This window comes from Mastigoproctus giganteus, chromosome 9 (genome assembly GCF_048544385.1).
Source record: "Mastigoproctus giganteus isolate SK-2022 chromosome 9, ASM4854438v1, whole genome shotgun sequence".
In the NCBI taxonomy this organism is placed as follows: Eukaryota; Metazoa; Arthropoda; class Arachnida; order Uropygi; family Thelyphonidae; genus Mastigoproctus; species Mastigoproctus giganteus.
The window spans coordinates 143,274,824-143,295,582 of record NC_143583.1 but is presented as its reverse complement, the minus strand read 5'-3'; the positions used below and the strand labels follow the sequence as shown (position 1 = coordinate 143,295,582).

At 36.9% G+C, this 20,759-nt stretch overlaps 1 protein-coding gene across 4 annotated transcripts in view; it reads left to right on the top strand.

Annotated features, from left to right (window-relative positions):
- Positions 1 to 20,759, top strand: part of msl-3 (male-specific lethal 3) — a 229,436-nt gene that overhangs the window by 132,217 nt on the left and 76,460 nt on the right. For all 4 annotated transcript variants that reach the window (XM_090382007.1, XM_090382005.1, XM_090382004.1 and 1 more), the window contains one exon: positions 17,339 to 17,479. In XM_090382007.1, coding sequence (XP_090238133.1) covers positions 17,339 to 17,479 — 141 coding nt within the window. The remainder of the gene's footprint in view (positions 1 to 17,338; positions 17,480 to 20,759) is intronic.

The following is a 20,759-nucleotide window of genomic DNA, read 5'->3' as shown; positions in this document are numbered from 1 at the left end:
AGTGAATGGAAGAAGGTCATTAATATACAAGAGGAAAAGAGTAGGAAAAAACAATTGAACCTTCAAGAACACCTGCATTTGCGGAGAAGTTAGAAGACAGAAAGCCATCACCCGCAGTGAGCAGTCAGAAAGAAAACTGAATACCCAATTACAAAAACATTTGCCAGACCATAAGATGGAAGCTTATTTAGAAGACCTTTATGCTAAACATTTTCAAAATCCTCTGAAATATCAAGAGCAATTGCTTGAGTTTCAACAAATTTTTCCATTGAATTTGTCCACAGGTGGGTAACAGAAGCCAGTATGGCATCCTTACTGGTGACCTTTGATGAAATGGAAGGTTTTTAGATAGTTTAAGAGTTAGCAGTTAATTGATTTCTCCATTACTTTAGAAAAGTAGAATAAGTGCAATGGGACAATAATTGAATGGGAAGGATTTGTCACTTTAAGAACTGACTGTATATGAGCAAATTTCCAAGCAGAAGGAAAAACACATTTGGAATAAGAAAATGAAAAAAAGGCATCACAGAACTGGAATAAATACAGAAACACTGGTTTTAAAAACAAGTGGAGAAATACCATCAGGACCTGAAGCTTTCTTAGCATCAGTATTGTTCAAAATCCTTCTGACATCCTTAAGATGAAAGACTAAAAGAGGCATTGAATGCAGTGTACTGAAAATGTTGGGAGCCATTTTATCAAGGCCATCAATCCACAAGTTGGGAGGGAGAAAAAAAAAGTTGCTAGCAGTCAGCTTTATCTTTGTTTGAAGAGGCAATAGGACCGTCTGGTTTTGACAAAGGTGGGAACAGATATGGACAAAAGTTGCAACCAATAGCTTTAGCAAGATACCAGAATGCTCGACTACAGTTTTGGACAAGAAGCAAGTTTTCTAATCTTAGCCTGTTTGAAATCTAGTTTGGACTGAATAATAACTGCTTTACAATTGTTGCAAGCTTTGGTGTAGGCAGCAAAGAACCTGAAGATTTGGATACAAGCCAGTTACGATATGCAACAACCTTCTCTTGTAGAGCCTTATCACATTTATTGGAAAACCGAGATTTAGATAAAGTACAAGATTTTAAGGTAGAGTAGAATAACGGATTTCATTGTGTCAGTGAAAGAATAATTTCATTGACACAATCTGAGCAAACATTCACATTATAAGATTTGAAACAGTAATGTGACCAAGGAAAATAAGAAATGTAATCTCACAGATCATCCCATTTTCATTCTTGTAATGCCAAACAAGAACAGGTTGAGAATGGCTACAGGAGAAAGGAGGCACCTCCGTAACGAGGTGGGAAGGAGCAGCAGTGCGCAGCACATGCTTCTTGATTAGACCGGGGTTCGAGCCCATCACCACCAAACATGGAGGATGCGGAAAGGTCAGGGAATGGCCACCGTATATTCCCGGAGCAATATGGCCTTAGTTGCTAATTCTCCTAAATAACAACAACAACAGGAGAAAGGCTTCATTGGAGAAGAGACCATCACCATTTGTGATTTTGAAGTGCCTAGAGGACCACTCACGACGGTTGTTTGTGAGAAAAAGATCATAAGCGTGTTGGTTGAATGGTTAGGATTGTCTGGTGTTCTGGTAGGTAAATGAACAATATGGCCTTAGTTGCTAATGCTCCTAAATAACAACAACAACAGGAGAAAGGCCTCATTGGAGAAGAGATCATCACCATTTGTGATTTTGAAGTGCCTAGAGGACCTCTCACAACGGTTGTTTGTGAGAAAAAGATCAAAAGCGTGTTGGTTGAATGGTTAGGATTGACTGGTATTCTGGTAGGTAAATGAACAATCTGTGCGAGGTCATTAGTAATTGTAAAAGCCTCAGCATCTCAACTAGCTGGTCCGTGTGACTAGAAAATGGAAGCCGGCTGGTGTTGTGAACATTAAAATCACCAAGGAAAATTACTTCACTGTTGGGAAAGTTGCACTGGAGAAAGTCAAGTTTCAGAGAGAGGAAGTGAAAGAGTTCCAAGTGACTATTGGAGTTGGAAGAACAATAGAGGCAACAGGTGAATTTAACAGAATAATGCAAAGAGGTTTTAAGCCAGAGAAGATTGAAAAGAGGAGATTCCTAATTACTGTCTTAGATAGGGAATATCACAACAGACATGTACAAGTGTCACCTTTGAAGTGAAAGGAATCATACTGTGAATAATTTGACAATTAAGATGAACAGTGATTGAATCAAATTATAACTGGGATTCTGTTAGAAAAAGTAGATGGGGTTTGGCTGACTGTAAGTGGAAATGGACATAATTGAAATTAGAACTGAGAGCACGTATATTTGTGAGATGAACAAGGAAGTGTTTGGGAGGTTTAGATCTTTTCTCAGATAAGTTTGTTCTATTATTTGACAATTCGTGATCTATTCAGGAGTAAGAAAAGTTGGCAAGGATGTGCTGTACGAAGTAATGAAACTTTTGGATATGGCTTACACATGGTAATAATATACCCATCTCCTTGACATAACTTGGCCTCGGCAGTGCCACCCTGCATGCACATTACTTGGACTCCCTCCATTCACTTTGTGGCAGAGTAGATGCAGTGAGATTATACACTAGTTGATCTGGAAGCCTCCTAGAGAATTATCAATAGGTTCAGTCCAGTAGACTATCTGGCGGCTGGCCTGTGAATGCCATTTTACAGCTATGCCCTCAAAATGTAAGAAAGATTGGATCTCACCATGATGTCCATCAATCATATCGCATGATGGAAGAGTGTGGGGATTGTCAGAACTTTGCACAGGAGACTAGACATGGATTTACCACTTCAAGCCTTCAGTAAGCAAAGTGGTGGTATTGCACTGGTTGATGAGAGTCATTTACCACCTAGTAAGGGGCTTAGTAAGGCATCTTTGAGGTTTCCACTTGAAATAGAAGTTCCTGTTTATTGCCAATAACAAAGTCAACTATTTTTCTTAAAATATGAAATTCTATTTTATATCGTCAAATATCTTGTTTTCTTTTTCTGTGTTTCCAGAGGTAGTTAAAAAATCTGACTGAGCTTTCTCTGCCTTTTCATTTGCACTGCTCAAAGAACGTTCTTGTGTTTCAAATTCTTATATAATTGGGTAACCAAGCAGAGCAAGATGAGTCACAATGAACAGAAAATGTTTTCTAACCAAAGAATCATATAGAATTGCCTTAATAGTACTAATAGTTACAACATCCATAGTATACAAAGAATTGATAACTTTCTTATAGAATAAAATTTTTTGGCATAAAACAATGCTACACATATCATGTTCCCCACCTCTCAAAAAGGGTCTAGTGGAAGAGAAGGGCAAAGTTGCATGTCTCTCTAAGTAGCTATACATTTAGAGGCTTTCATAAAGATCTTTTTATATTTTTTTTTACGCATGAATTAATTTAATTAACCCAGAACCAGATACTTGAAGAATTGTTACTCCTCTTGGAAGAGGGTCAAAATGACTTAATATATAATAAATATTCTTGTTGACACTGACCAGACAGGTAGTATAGGTGAAAATTTTTTTTAAAATAAAGTTTGCCAATGTAGAAAAAGAATAACAGGAAAAGAAGGAAAGTGCCAAATACCAGTGAAACTGTATGCTTCTTTGCAGGTTTAAGATTTCCAGAAATGAAAAACTACAGTGAATTTTTCAGAAATTAAAACTCCTTGAAGTCAGTGAGATAATGTCTCCTTGACTGGTAAAAGCTGTCACAAACTGAATGATAATTTAGGGAGAGTAAATTGAATAAAATTAAGGTTGCCTAATGAAGAATAATGAAAATGCCTGTAAAAGAATAGGTATTTTGCCACCAATACCCGTCTTTCAAGAGGAAGCTATAAGGCACTCCAGCAGGCAAAGGACAACCATGGTGCTTTAATAACCTCTCAACCTTGAAGAGACTGGGTTGAGTTGCTGTCTGAAATAGTGAGGGCATATGCATGTGCTAATATAAAAATATATACAACGAAAGCAACTGGAAAGACTAAAGAAAACGGGGAAAATAGTAAAACCTGACAACAATTCAGCATCATCGTCATTCTTTAGATTACCTTCATTTTATTCGGCTTACTCTCCCTAAGTTTTATCTGTTTTTGACAGCTGTTGTTAGTCAAGGAATCATATCATCTAATTGGCATTCCAGTTTTTACTTCTGAAGAATTTTCTTCCATTCACTTAATTTTTCATTTCTGAAAACCCTAAACCTGCAGAGAATCACTGTTTTCACTGATATTTAGTGTTTTCCTTCTTTTCCTTCACTACTTAGACACACATTTTACTGTTTCAAACAATTTTCAGCTAAATTTCCTGAATGTTGTTTAAAATAGTCTGGTCTGTGTTTAACAAGAATATGCATCATATTTTGCTCCTGACCTCTAAAACAGAGCCATTTATTTTGTAGTTTACAGACCTTTGTTTGCCACTTGGAACTCTCCAATTCTCCCTCTCACCCTTTAAGCTACCTAAACTGCCCCATGTTTGTAACATGACCCCACATGCGTGATTTTAAAAATTAACATGAAATAATTCAAAACTGCTCACTTTTTGATTCCATCTTCATTTTCAATCTTTTCTGAATGCAACTGTGAAAAATTAAATTTTTGATGCATCTATAGTGGCACCTAACAATAGAATGTAATGGAAATGACGCAAATGACTTCCTGCAGTACAATCATATTAAAAAAATATGATTGTGATGTCACAATCATACTTCTTTGTTCTTCCATACTTTCACAATCGTGACATCGAGACTACATCAGCACACCGACGTAGTCTTAATATCACATTCATATTTCTTGCAGTAGTAACTGCAGGAATTATGATTGTTGTGTCATACTATTCTACAAATGAATTTCACTAACCTCTTCAAAACCAAGGATGTTTTCACATAAAACGTCTTTCTTGCATACAGGGTACATACCTTTTAAATTTTTTTTATATTAAAAATCAATATTTTTTAAAATAAAACACCTCTGCACTGCCTTAGACTTCTTTTTTTTTTTTCTATACTCTCTTATTTAAATATTTTCTCCATTATTAGTTTTGATTGGCAGAGAATGAAATGTCTGTCGAGTAGATTTAGTATGTTTTAACCTTTAATTGTATATTGGGTTTCTCACTTCTGTATTACGCAAGTCTAGAGTTGAACTCTGATAATCTTAATATATACAGTTGGACCTCTCTTTAACGAACTTCCATATAGTGGAATTTTCTATGTAGCGAACTTTTTTGATTTCCCCTTGGTCATTACATTGAAAATAGTTTCCCAATAAAGCTGATGCTCTATAAAGCATGAATTAAGAGCTTAAAGGATTAAGCATTAATACCTTTAGCTTTTAAGCTAAAGGCTTTAATTCCATGAATTAAGAGCTAAAACATTTTACGATTTAATGGTGTCTGTAAAACCCTGCAGGAGGAAACTGGCCAACCACAGTGCGGGATAGATAAAGATGGCAGTTTGGGAGAGGTCTTTGCCCAGCAGTGGGTCAGCAATGGCTAAAAAGAAGTAAAACCTATACAACTTATACTATGCCGAGAAGTCCTGCTGGTCAGCTGTCCACAGCCATTGGCAAAGATTAAGGCACATTCCCGATGTGGGCATTGGCTCTAGTCAACTTATTTTCTACTGTGAGCATCCTATTAGAGAATTAGGAGAGAATGATTTTCCTTTATCTCGGAAATTCATCTGTTGTTTCGAAGAAATGATCAGCCACACTTTCACTAAATTTCACATGTTTCTGTTTACATGGTGAACAGAAACAGGTGAACAAACAGGTGAACAGAAACAAACCACAAAAAAAAGCTTTTTGTGGTTTGCAAACATCTACAAGGAATAGAAGTATTACTATAATATAAATGGAGTGTCTTTTAACTGTATGGATTGAGGATTGCAATAAAAAATGCATTCCCCTTAGCAGAGCAGCCGTTCAGACAAAAGCTTTCAATTTGTTTAAGAGAGTGAAAGAAAAAAATAACGAAGTAGAAGAAACGTTTAGTGCAAGTGTTGGTTGATTTGATCGATTTAAAAATCGAGTTCAACTGCATAATGTTAAAATTATCGATGAGGTGGCCAGTACAGATGAGGACGCAGCATCTAAATATCCTGATGTTTAAAAAAAAAAAAAAAATCGTAGATGGTGGATACACTGATCAACAAATATTTAACGTGGATGAAACTGATTTATTCTAGAAAAGGATGCCTTTCAGAACTTACATTTCTAAGAAAGAAAAAACTCAACCTGGATTTAAAGTTTCTAAAGATCGCCTAACACTTTTATTGGGAGGCAATGCTCAAGGTGATTTTAAATTGAAAAAGATGCTTGTTTGTCGGTCTCCAGATCCTTGTGCTCTAAAAGGCTATAACCATAGGTCACTTCCAAGTTATTTGGGAATCAAATAAAAAAGCATGGGTGACCCAAGCTGTGTTCACTTGTTTTCAAGCTATTTTTGCCCAGCTGTTGAAAAATATTGTAAGGAAAGCAACATCACATTTAAAGTACTACTAATTTTAGATAATTATGTGAAAATGTAAAAATCATTTTTTTTGCCACCAAACACAACATCTTTGTTGCAACCCTTGGATCAAGGGACCATCGCAACATTTTAGGCTTACTACATAAGAAAAACATGCTTGGCAACAAATAACTACAAACAACATGTGTGGAGTGTGGAAGCACATTTTGCCTCATTATGCAAATAGTAGTTCCTTCGAAGAAAAAACTATTATAGAGAAATAACAAATATTAAAAGGCAACTTGGATTTCATGAACTAGAAAATGTTCAGGAACTGCCCAGTTCACACTCGGAAGAACTGACTAATGAGGATCTCCTACTTTTAGATCATCAAAGAGCATTTCAAGAAGCCGACAATGATGCTGAAGAACAAAGTAATGTGCATGTGAAGAGTTCACTCTCAAGGAATTCGAAGATATCTTCCAAGCTGTAGAAGTCGTGAGGCAAAAAATTATGGATGCTGACCCTAACCTCGATCGAAGCATGCAAATTCACCGAGATGTGGATAAAGCATTCTGCATCTACCAGCACATGTATGAAGATTTAAAGAAAGAGAAAACAGTTCAATCTACGTCGCTAAAATATTTCAAACGACAATAAAGATTGTCAGTGTAAGCTTGCCTTTAGGAATGATATTTAGAATTTTTTTGTTTTTATTTTGCTTTCTATAATTACAGTACTCTGACTTTGTTAATAATGAATTCAAATTAAAGTATATTCTTTTTATCCTTTACTACAATATTTTGTTAATAAAAAATATAAAAACTTATGTTTAAAATTTTTCATTACCTATTACCATCAAGGTTGATGACGTTGTAGAGCGGATATCATCTTTTAAGGGAACAAAAGGTGATATAGTTGTACACGTTGGCACTAATGATATTAAGAGTAGGAGACCGGCAGAATTACTTAGCAAGTACAGGTCACTGTTGAAAAAAAAAAGCCGTGAATTAGGCTTGAATTTGAAAGTGTCTGCAATTCTGCCCAGACACGATAGCAGGGAGTATATGATGAGAGCCTTGTCGATCAATTCGGCCCTGGAGGGATTGTGCAAGGCTCAAGGGGTAGAATTTTTTTCAGCCTGGACTGTACTTGTTAACAGGAGAGATTGCTTCTACAGGGACGGGATACACTTAAATAGAAAGGGTACAAGAATTTTTGCTGATGCTGTCGAGGCAGAGTTAGGTGGGTCGGAAAACTGCTAGTTGGGGGGGATACAAGGACTAATAGATTAACCGTAGCCACTGGCAGAGGTGGAAGTGATTCTTGCACTGCTTCTATTGAAATGAGCAGAAGCCTGAAAAACAAGATGCAGGATATTTCAGAGACTGCTGGGAGTCATTGCGGTACAAGTAAACACATGGGTTGTGTTAGGGTAGCTAAGAATAGAAACAGGTGCATGTATACCTGCGTGTACACCAATGCTAGGAGTTTGGTAAATAAATTTGATGAATTTGAGGTATTGCTCAAAACATCAAAGGCAGATATTGTTGGGATATCAGAGACGTGGTGTCACACAGATATAAGGAATGCGGAACTGGAATTTGGGGAATACAATGTGTATAGAAAGGATAGACAGGACAGGAGGGGGAGGAGGGGTTATGCTATTAGTTAAGAAACACATAAAGTCCAAGGAAGTGAAGCCAGTCGACATCGATGGACAGGGCAGTGTCGAGTCAGTTTGGTGTGACATAAGCATAGGGAAATCAAAATTGAGAGTAGGAGTGTGCTATAGGCCTAATGACTCTGATGAGTATAATAAGATATTGTACAGGGAAATAGAGTGGGCCAGTAAATCAGAGTCTTATAATGGGGGATTTTAATTTCCCAGATATTGACTGGAATTTGTGGGTTGGTCACTCGCACACTAGCAAGGCTTTTGTGGATTTATCGGATGATTGTTTTCTACATCAGCATGTTCGAGAGGCAACAAGAGGGAGCAATACTCTTGATCTGATTATCAGTAGTGATTCTTCACGCATTAAGAATCTGCAGATAAATGAACCACTAGGTGGCAGTGATCACAGTGTGTTGAAGTGGGATTTACTCAAGGAGGTAACTACCATCAGAGGTAAAGGGAAGGGTTTTTGTTTTCGTAAAGGCGACTATGATGGTCTGAGACAGTATTTAAATTCTATACAGTGGGACCAACTGATGATGTTACCAACAGCAAACTCAAAATGGGAAGCATTCAAGGAACTAATCTTGGAGGCTACCAGGCTTTACATACCAACTAAGAAATATTGTTCAAGGTTTAGGCCTAAATGGTTGTCACATGAACTGATGAGACATGTGGCAGAGAAGAAAAATGCATGGGATACATACAAATTAATGGGTGACATGGAAGCCTATGATAGATATAAGTTGGTCTGTAACCAAGTCACAAAGGAGATTAGGCAGGCAAAGGCAGACTACGAAAAATCCTTGGCAAAGGATGCAAAGAAAAACAGAAAAGAGTTCTTTACCTATTTAAACACAAGGAGGAAAGGGATGAATCAGATTGGTCCACTGGATATTGATGGTTCAACAGTTGAGGATCCTGCTCAGGTGGCTAACAATCTAAACAAGTATTTTGCATCTACATTCACACATGAGGAGTTATTCAGGAAGGAGAATGATGTAGGTAAAGTAAACATTGGCAGTGAGCTGGATGATTTCGTAATAACTGAGAGGAAAGTGGAGGAGAGATTGTTGAGGATAAACATAAAAAAGGCACCTGGGGTGGATGGGATCTATCCAGTTATATTAAAGGAGGCAGCAAAGGAAGTAAGCAAACCCCTAGCCATAATTATGAGAGCTTCTTTGGACTCAGGGGAGGTACCCATAGACTGGAGATGTGCAAATGTAACCCCAATTCACAAAGGAGGATCAAAGGCTGACACATATAATTATAGACCTGTTAGTTTAACTTCTGTTCCAGGAAAATTAATGGAGGCACTGTTTAAAGAAGCATTGCAGGATCATCTAGACAAGAATTCAGTTATAGCTCAGACGCAGCATGGTTTTGTTAAGGGCAAGTCTTGCCTGACCAATTTGATTGGATACTATGATGTAGTCACAAAAGAACTGGATGCAGGGAATAACTTTGATATTATATATTTGGATCTTAGAAAGGCTTTTGATACTGTTGCACATGGAAGACTGCTGCACAAATTGGAGCAGTGTGACATTGGAGGCAAATTGCTGCTATGGATAAGGGGATGATTGAGTGGCAGAAGACAGAGAGTGGTAATCAATGGACACTGCTCAACGTGGACTAATGTTATTAGTGGAGTTCCTCAGGGTTCATTGTTGGGTCCGTTGTTGTTTTCTGTGTTTATGAATGATATTGATGATGGGATATCAAGTTTAATGTCCAAGTTTGCAGATGATACAAAGGTTGGCAGGGTTGCTAAGGACACCACTGATGCTATGCTGCTGCAACAGGATCTGGAAAGGTTGAACAGATGGACTGAGAGGTGGCAAATGAAGTTTAACATTGACAAATGTAAAGTACTACATATGGTAAACAGTAACCCCAGAGCAACGTATCAACTCTGCGGTACTACACTGACAGTGGTGGAGAATGAAAAGGGCCTGGGGGTAATTGTGCAGGCAGATATGAAGTTCTCTGAGCAGTGCAGATGAGCTGCAAGAGTAGCTCATGGTGTCTTGTCAATGATATACAGGAATTTTTCTAGCAGGGATAAGGAGGTGATTATTCCCTTGTATAAGGCAATGGTTAGGCCACACCTTGAGTACTGTATACAGGTCTGTAGGCCTCATTTCAAGAAGGATGTAGAGCTGCTGGAACGGGTACAGAGAAGGGCAACAAGATTAGTGAATGGAACAAAGGGTTGCTCTTACGAAGAAAGGCTTAAGTTTTGCAAATTACAGTCTGGAGACTAGGCACCGGCGAGGTGATCTGATAGAGGTGTATAAGGCTTTGAATGGTTTGAGCATGCTCAATGCCAATGGGATTCTTCATCTTGCTCAGAATAATCAGCTCAGAGTGCATAAATTCAAATTGAGGAAGGATGGATGTCGGATAGATGTGCGGAAATTAACCTTTGGCCAGCGGGTGGTTGGTTTGTGGAACCGACTTCCATCACTTGTTGTTGAAGTTGATAGCCTAAACAAATTTAAGGCTCAACTGGACAGGTATTTCGAGCGAACGGAGGGGTGAAATGGGAGTGGTGTGTTTTTTTTTTTTTTTTTTTTTTTTTTTGGCTGATGCTGAATAAGCTTGCTTTCTTGCATCATATGCCTCTACTAATGCTAATGCTAAGCTTGAAACAGTTACCATCTTTTACACATAATTATAACTTGAATAGTGTGAATTCGAATAATGTGACTATTTCGTGGGATTCATTAGTCGCACTAATCTTGACTTAGCTGTATTATATTTCATCAATATTCCTGTACTCATTAGTTTAGCTGCCAATAAACTGAATATTAATTTATATAAACAAACATGAAACAGATTGGTCATTGGTTCAACTGTTGATGATCCTGCTCAGGTAGCTAACAAACTAAATGAGTATTTTGCATCTACATTCACACATGAGGGTAGGGAATGACAGGTGTATTAAACTCTGGCAGTGAGCTATATGATTTTGTAATAACTGAGAGCAAAGTGGAGAGGAAATTGTTGAAGATAAACATAAGAAAGGCACCTGGGGTGGATGGGATCTATCCAGTTATATTAAAGGAGGCAGCAAAGCAAGTAAGAAATCCCTTAGCCATAATTATGAGAGCTTCCTTTGACCCAGGGGAGGACCCCATGGATTGGGAGGGGCACCTCCGTAGCCAGGTGTACAGGAGTAGCAGTGCACACGCTTCTTGATTAGACCAGGGTTGTTGTTTGTTTGTTTGGAGCATTAGCAACTAAGGCCATATTGCTCCGGGGATATGCGGTGGTCATTCCCTGGCCTTTCCACATCTTCCGTATTTGGTGGATCACGGGCTCGAACCCCGGTCTGATCAAGAAGCATGTGCTTTGCACTGCTGCTCCTGCCCACCTGGCTACGGAGACACCTTAGACCGGGGTTCAAGCCTGTGACCACTAAATACAGAGGATGCGGTAAGGTCAGGGAATGACCACCGCATATACCCGGAGCAATGTGGCCTTAGTTGCTAATGCTCCTAAAAAACCAAATAACAAATGGATTGAGAGTGTGCAAATGTATCCCCAATTCACAAAGGGTGACACAAATAATTACTGATCTGTTAGTATAACTTCTGTTCCAGGGAAATTAATGGAGGCACTGGTTAAAGAAGCATTGCAGGATCATCTAGACAAGACTTCAGTTATAGCTCGGACACAGCATGGGTTTGTTAAGGGGAAGTCTTGTCTGACTAATTTGATTGGATACTGTGATGTAGTCACAAAGGAACTGGATGCAAAGAATAATTTTGATATCATATATTTGGATCTTAGAAAGGCTTTTGATACTGTTTCATATGGAAGACGGCTGCACACAAATTGCAGCAGTGTGGCATTGGAGGCAAATTACTGGTATGAATAAAAGAGGATGGTTGAGTGGGAGAAGACAGGAGTGGTAATCAGTGGACAATACTCTTCGTGGACTAATGTCATTAGTGGAGTTTCCTGGGGTTCAGTGTTGGGTCCATTGTTGTTTTCTGTATTTATTGATGATGGTATATCAGGCTTAATGTCTAAGTTTGCAGAAGATACGAAGGTTGGCAGTGTTCTTTATGACACTAATGACAGTATGAATCAGAGCTGTAATACTCAATATGTTCTGCGTTGATAATAATATTTGTAAATTAATAAGAGGAGTTTACCTCAATATAGTACGTAGAACACTTCCGTATGATACCCTCCAGAAATTAAAACGGGAAAAACGACAACTTACCGGTTCATTAAAGTAAAATATAAATAATTAAATAATCAATTTAAAACAATTCAAAATCAATTTAAAACAATTAAAATTCAAATTAACGCAATTAAAAGAATCTAACGAAAATATTCAAAACGATTTTCCTTCCTGAAGCTGACAATGCTTTTCGACCGGCTGTCGTGATCACAGGAATGAAAATTACCGAATCAGGCTAAACCTGCAACTTAAATAGTCATTATATGTCTTCGCGCATGCGCGTAAAGGTCCATGCATTGGAGATCAAATATGGCCGCCGAACATTAACAGAATTCTCGTGTAATTTAATTTCAACGGTTTCTGCAATTAATAGTCGCGTATAATTACGTTGAACGTTAAGTATTTTGGCCTCGTTAAATAAAAAAGTATGTTTTTCGTTAATGGCACGAAAGGCTAATTCTGACGCTACTGAACGAGAAGCACGAACTGAGGCTTCGTGTTGATTTACACGAATATTAAGAGAAAACCGCGTCGAACCTTGGTAAGACGAGTCGCAATCACCGCAAGAAATGTTGTATATCAGATCATTAATTTGTGTTGCGAACGCGGAAAGAACCGAGCGATTGTTCAGTATAGTGTGTAAATTCCGTATAGGCCTAGCTATGATTTTAAATTCGGTATTAAATTTGAATTTTAATTGTTTTAAATTGATTTTGAATTGTGTTAAATTGATTATTTAATTATTTATATTTTACTTTAATGTACCGGTAAGTTGTCGTTTTTTCCGTTTTAATTTCTGGAAGGTATCATACGGAAGTGTTCTACGTACTATATTGAGGTAAACTCCTCTTATTAATTTACTAATATTATTATCAACGCAGAGCATATTGAGTATTACAGCTCTGATTCATACTATCCAATTAATTTTTAAACTCTTATTGACTATTTCATTCACTTCCTGTCTCTCCAGTAGTATACAATCGATACACACAATTACGGGAGATTTTTTTGAATGGCTTGGTACAAAATTACATTAAATCTACACTAAGGTACTCGGCCCAAAGTTACCATATTTCTTACCTAAAATATTGCCTTCAAAACAACATCGTTCCGAAGTTTGCCAGGGTGAATTTAAATCAAAAAATTTCAGGCATAAAACAACTAACACTGGTGACATCGCGTAATATTGTTAAGCTTGCCTTAAAATCTCGATATTCGAGTAAACAAAAATACCTTTGCCAGGTTAGGAAGCTTCGCGATAAATTAAAAAATTATCTACATCCGAACAATTGGTCTGTATTGAAGACCTCCATAGATTTGCGACGGGAAGCACAGGCCTCAGAAATAAAAAACAGACACGTTAATAAGTTGCAAACATTATCGAATAGTTCAAGACACGTTCATGCGAATTCTAACACATTGTCGCGGACCTGCGACCAAGTTCACACGAGTTGGGTGACATCTCCCCCACAGACACATAACGTACTACCACAGAATATATCGGCTAGTTCACGAACACCCCCTCACCCAGTATCCAATGAACCGACATATCAACAGGTTACAAATCTTTCCTCGTGTACACTATCCCAGGACCAGATTTCACTTTTATCCAAAGGATTAAATTATAATTTACCACCTCGAAAACTGCCAAAAAAACAATGCGTAATTGATATTGAATTTGGACTTCGTAATGTTCCACAGAAAGATGTATTTATTCAACAAGTTAACCAAGTAGTAAATAACATAAAAGAAACGTGACTTCCTAAATTGAATACACATGACAGTTCAGCTTTACGAGAACTTCGGGGAAATAAGGACATTATTATACAGAGGGCAGATAAAGGAGATATCGTGAAGTAGACCCGGCACTGTTTACCAATTTGGTAAATCAATACAATAAAACGTTAACCACATATCGAAAAAACGACTACATTACTATGTTTCAGTTGAAGGAATTGAAGTCCAGAACATACAATATTCCTGCACTTTTCGGTCAGGTAAAATTACACAAGACTGGATTTCCTATTCGACCTATTGTTTCCTACAGGAACTCGGCATTTTCAGCCTTAGCCACCCATGTATATATCATTATAAAACCTTTTAGACAGGTTATACAATTTGGGATTAAGAACTACGATACATTATTTAATAATCTTAAAGACTGTAGACTCAGCGAAAATGACAATTTATTCTCACTAGATGTTACCTCGTTATATACGAATGTAAATGTTGAATACACATTAGATATTATTTGGGATATGTTAAATAAAAACTCAACACCGATTAATTATATGAAGCTACCTATTAAGGAAATTTTTCATTTAATTAAACTGTTAGTTGAGGCTAACTACATCACCTTTCGAGACAAGGTGTACAAACAAATTTTTGGATTACCAATGGGTTTGAGCCTGAGTGGCTTAATGTCTGAGATCTATCTCTCAACGATTGAGCAGATACATTTGACACCTTTTCGTCCCCGTATCACATACTATGGGAGGTATTTAGACGATGTTCTAGTTATTACCGATAGTAGTACTATCCAAGACATTTTACATTCGTTTAATAATATTCATTCTAGACTCAAATTTACATTGGAAAGGGAAGATACGGATACAAAGTCATTAAACTTTCTAAATTTCACGCTTACCCGGGACTCGAACAAAATACAATTTAGCATCTATCGAAAACCTACAAACACCGGTATGCTTCTACATTATAATAGCTATCACCCGTTCACCTACAAAAGATCGATTATCTTTAATCAATTTCTAAATGCCTATAAATATTCAACGACGGATTCTGCTTTGGACTCAGAAATAGAAATATTAACTAGCAGATTCTTAAACAGGGGTTATCCCATTAACACAATAAATCGAATTAGGGTACAAGCTAAGGATAGGATACAAAATACTACACCAAGCAACAATAGTAATATCAAAAAATACTTTATTTCTGTCCCATATGTTGAACAGTGGCACAAACAGCTTAACAGATTCTTTAAAGATACCGAATTTAAAATCATAGCTAGGCCTATACGGAAGTTACACACTATACTGAACAATCGCTCGGTTCTTTCCGCGTTCGCAACACAAATTAATGATCTGATACACAACATTTCTTGCGGTGATTGCGACTCGTCTTACCAAGGTTCGACGCGGTTTTCTCTTAATATTCGTGTAAATCAACACGAAGCCTCAGTTCGTGCTTCTCGTTCAGCAGCGTCAGAATTAGCCTTTCGTGCCATTAACGGAAAACATACTTTTTTATTTAACGAGGCCAAAATACTTAACGTTCAACGTAATTATACGCGACTATTAATTGCAGAAACCGTTGAAATTAAATTACACGAGAATTCTGTTAATGTTCAGCGGCCATATTTGATCTCCGATGCGTGGACCTTTACGCGCATGCGCGAAGACATATAATGACTATTTAAGTTGCAGGTTTAGCCTGATTCGGTAATTTTCATTCCTGGATCACGACAGTCGGTCGAAAAGCATTGTCAGCTTCAGGAAGGAAAATCGTTTTGAATATTTTCGTTAGATTCTTTTAATTGCATTAATTTGAATTTTAATTGATTTTGAATTGTGTTAAATTGATTATTTAATTATTTATATTTTACTTTAATGTACCGGTAAGTTGTCGTTTTTTCCGTTTTAATTTCTGGTATCATACGGAAGTGTTCTACGTACTATATTGAGGTAAACTCCTCTTATTAATTTACTGACACTAATGACAGTACGTTACTGGAACAGGATCTAGAAAATTTGAGCAGATGGGCTGAGAGGTGGCAAATGAAGTTTAACATTAACAACTGTAAAGTGCTACATGTGAGAAGCAGTAACCTCAGAGTAACTTATCAGCTGTGTGGTATTACACTGATGGTGGTAGAGAACCAAAAGGACCTGGGTAATTGTGCTGTCAGATATGAAGTTTTCAGAGCAGTGCAGACAGTCTGCAAGAGTAGCTCATGGTAACTTGTCCAATGATATACAGAAATGTTTCTAGCAGGGATAAGGAGGTGATTATCCCCTTGTATAAGCAACTGTTAGGCCACACCTTGAGTACTGTATACAGTTCTGGAGGCCTCGTTTTAAGAAGTATGTAGAGCTGCTAGAACAAGTATAGAGAAGGGTAACAAGATTAGTGAATGGAACAAAGGGTTGCTCTTACGAAGAAAGGCTTAAGTTCTGCAAGTTACAGCATCTGGAGACTAGGCACCTGCTAGGTGATCTGACTGAGGTGTATAAAGCCTTGAATGGTTTGAGCATGCTCAATGCTGATGGGATTCTTCCTCTTGCGCAGAATAATCGCCTGAGAGGGCATAAATCCAAATTGAGGAAAGACAGTCAGTTGTAGGATGAATGTGTGGATGTTTGTGGATGGCCTTAGCCAGTGAGTGCTTGATTGCTGGAGCAAACTTCCATATGTCGTTGTAGTTGATAGCTTAAATAGATTCAAGGCAGAACTAGACAAACATTTGGAGCTAGTGGATGGGAGAAATGAGAAGGGATTTTTTTTTGTTTTTTTTTTGCTGATGCTGTATATGCTTACTTTCTTGCATCATATGCCTTTACTAATGCTAACATCGTGTATTATGTGATTTTGAATCTGCTTAATTTCTTATCTTTCTTTCTTTCTTTCTTTTTTTTTTTTTATTATTATTATTATTGGAACTGTATTTTTCATTCTTGTATCATTTATTTTTTTAATTTGGCTTGATAACAGGATTAAGAAACATTGTTGTGAGTTAAGCAAATTTATTTAATGGTTTTAACTTGCTAGATGTGGGGAATAATATTCTTTACTTATAGTTCAGTAAACTAATTTTTTACAAAAATCACACTTTCGTTAATTTCTTTATCTCTTTTTTAATACCTTGTTGACTGGTTTTAAGCAAATAAGTTTTACTTATTTACTAATAATTGATAATTTATAAATAGTCCTGTTGACAGGGGAGAGCTAGTAATAAAAAAAAAAATAAATAATAGGAATTTTATTTGCCTTATTTTAGGATTCAACTTTGCCAAGAAGTTATGGATGGATTGAGAGTATATTTTGATTTTACACTACCCCACTTATTATTATATGGACAAGAACAGCAGCAGTTTGTTACAGTTGGAAGTGTGTGTAGTCCATTAGTAGGATTCAAGAGGTATGTACAGCATAAATTTACTGTTTCAGTATGAAAAAAGAAAATACATACTAAGGTGTCTTTCCTCTGTTTTAGGGGAACCATATATAACATTTTTCTTAACTGTTTGGAATGTTGTACCATATGTTAAAACATTCTAGGGTCTAGCTTTTGACTCCACTGGCAGAATGCTTCTTTCTCTTACCTTTGAAACATTTAAAAATTGTCTACAGTTCATTATATATTTTTATATAAATGTCCATTGTTGCTTGCATTTTAAAACCCAAGAATTTGTTCATCTTTTTCATCAGATCAAAACAGTTCATCAAATTTGTCACAAGTTGTTTTTAGGTTTACTTTTCAGTTCTAAAAATATAAACTTTCATGATTGTCAATTGTTTATAGCAAAGGTGCTTCATATTGGCATAATGTTTACGCTGAATCCAATACAATGCAATACCAAACATACAACAAATACGGCTCAGTTGTAGATATTCAAAAGTTTCCCATGTTCACATAAAAGCTTCGATAAAAAGAGTAATGTTGTCATGTTGCAGTATAATAAAAAAATAATTTAATTAAAATGTAGAAATACAGTCAGTCCTCGTATAACACGTGTTTACACTACACGAATTCGATCATACACGATTTATAAATAGGGGAACGATATCTTATATAACACGAACCGAATTCGCTTATGCACGATTCGCCTTTGTGTTTACAAGAAATGGCAGTTAAATGCAACACGATAGGAATGAAGAGAAGATTCTGAAAATGTATTTGTTTTTTATATCAGTGAAGGGGAAACACATTTCACCATAATAACGTAAAAACCAACACAATTCCAGCTTTAGGTATAATCACAAATGCAATTAGATCGAGTTTACTACCAGTTTATAACAGATTCCACTAGCAGAAACGCAACTGGAAATTGTTTTTATTGTTTTATGGTAGTAACCCCTAGAAATGTTCTTTAGTAAAATGTGAGATGTTAATAGTGTATCTCTGCCTTTACGGTGTTGTTTATTCAGTTGCTACACGCACGCAGCTTTGTTTATGTGTATCGAGCGTGCCTCCTCATTTTGTAATTGTGCTTTATTCCCTAAAAATGAGTAAAATACTTAATTAAAAGGTGTGAAAAGGAAGCGTCCTGGTGAAGACACTGCAGATTCAGAGAGTAAAAAGAAAAGCAATATCGATAAACAGAGGTGGACTGGGTCAAAATTTCTTACCCACAGAACACAGCCCATGTATTTGTTTATGCCATGATGACTCCCACCAGTCCCTGAAATTCCCCAGCACCCTACTCTCCAGGCAGCTGCTTATTCTAATAAAAGCTGTGCAAGAATCACTTTCACCACTGCCTGCAGCTACTATTAATCTTTTAGTCTGCAAATCCCTCCCACGTTTCCAATTTTGCAATCCACTTAACACTGCCTCTATATCATCAGCAAACACTCTTGCACCCCTTCTATTTAAATGTATCCCATCCCTGTAGAAGCAGTCTCTCCTGTTAACAAGCACAGACCAATGGTGAGAAAAATTCTTCCCCATAAACCCTTCACAATCTCTCCAGGGCCATATTGATTGACAAGGCTCTCATCATATACTCCTTCCTATCGTGTCTGGGCTGAATTGCAGACACTCAAATTTAACCCTAACTTGCAACTGTGACTCTACATTGACCTGTACTCGTTAAGTAAATCTGCAGACTCCTTTTCTTCATGTCATTAGTGCCAACATGTACAACAATATTATCCTTTGTGCCCTTAAAAGATGATATCTGCTCTATAGCGTGATCAAATTTTGCCCCTGCTGACATATCCTGGTCCTATTCCACCATCTTTTTTACACAATAACCTGTCTCCCTGACGATGGGGTTACTGACAATGACTAGCCCCTGTGGGTACAGCACATTCTGCCTTGGAGATTGCCACTGTGTTACTTGATACACAAGAGTGAGCTCTGGTGTTGAGTTGCGCAGCTGAGAGTTTGATGTGTCCCTCAACTTTAATACCTTCGAGGGCATATACCTGACTCTTCAAACTCTCATAGAGGCCCATCAGAATGCTGAGTTGGTGCCTAATTTCTTGACAGTCTTCAAAACCCTCATGATTATTATTATTATTATTATTATTATTATTAGCCGTATGGTGCAAGGAAGCCTGAGGCCTATGCTGCACCAGCCAAAAAAAAAAAAAAAAAATTTCCCGAGTTGCCCTGTGAGGGGGGGGGGAGAGGGAGACAGAGAGACAGAAATAGAACGGAATCACCAAGAAAGAGAAGAATGATGATATCCAGCTCAGGACCCTGGTGTGCCAAGCCCATAATCACCAGATGTGAGCCCTTATAATTTCTTTGAGCTTGAAATTCACTGCTTGCATTTGTAATGACACTCAACACCCTTTTGCATAGTGGTACTATGCAAGATAGAAAAGATGGCTAAGAAGGGAGAGTCAACTTATACTTTAAATATATGATTACATGAATTTTCATGGCAAAAAACCAAAATCAACTTAAGTGCTTTGTTATCATATACTCCTCAATATCTGATAATTAATAAGAATAATACTGATTATATCAGTTATTTAAGCATTTCATTTAAGGATACATTGCTGACACATTGATATTTACAGAGTTGGTCAAGTTTTGCTTCCATTCATGCACATGACAGTTATAATAACTTTACTATGCTTTCAGTTTTTTCAATCTGTGGAGCTCTTCTGTTTATTCATGTTCAACATTAGAACAGACAAACAAATCTCTAATACATGTAATTTTCAGAGTTTTGTAAATTTTTTATCAAAGGTGATATTTGATAAAAAATCAAATATCACCTTTGATAAAAGGTGATATTTGATAGATGATTCATCCTATTGGATGAATCATCCTTCCTATCAGCAAGTATTAGTAATGGCATGAGATACAAGGAAACAAGTTTTGTAAAAAAATTTACAAAAATTTTTTTTCTTTGCTGATTTTACAAAACAAGTTTTGTAAAATCAGCAAAGAAAAAAAAATCACCTGTCCATCCTCTTTAATAATTTGTCTAATCCTTAAATTTATTCAAAACTATCAACTTCCACAACAGGCAGAAGTTTGTTTCAACAATCAATTACTCTTTGACTGAAAGTAAATTTTCACACATCTATCCTGTAATCCTTTTTCAGTCTAAATTTATATCCCATTATATGTGTTACCTGAGAAAGAATAAGGATGCCATCATCATTTTACTTTACTTAATCCTTTTAAAACCTTCACTCCTCAGTCAGGTCTCTTCACAACTGCTTGGTTTTCAGAC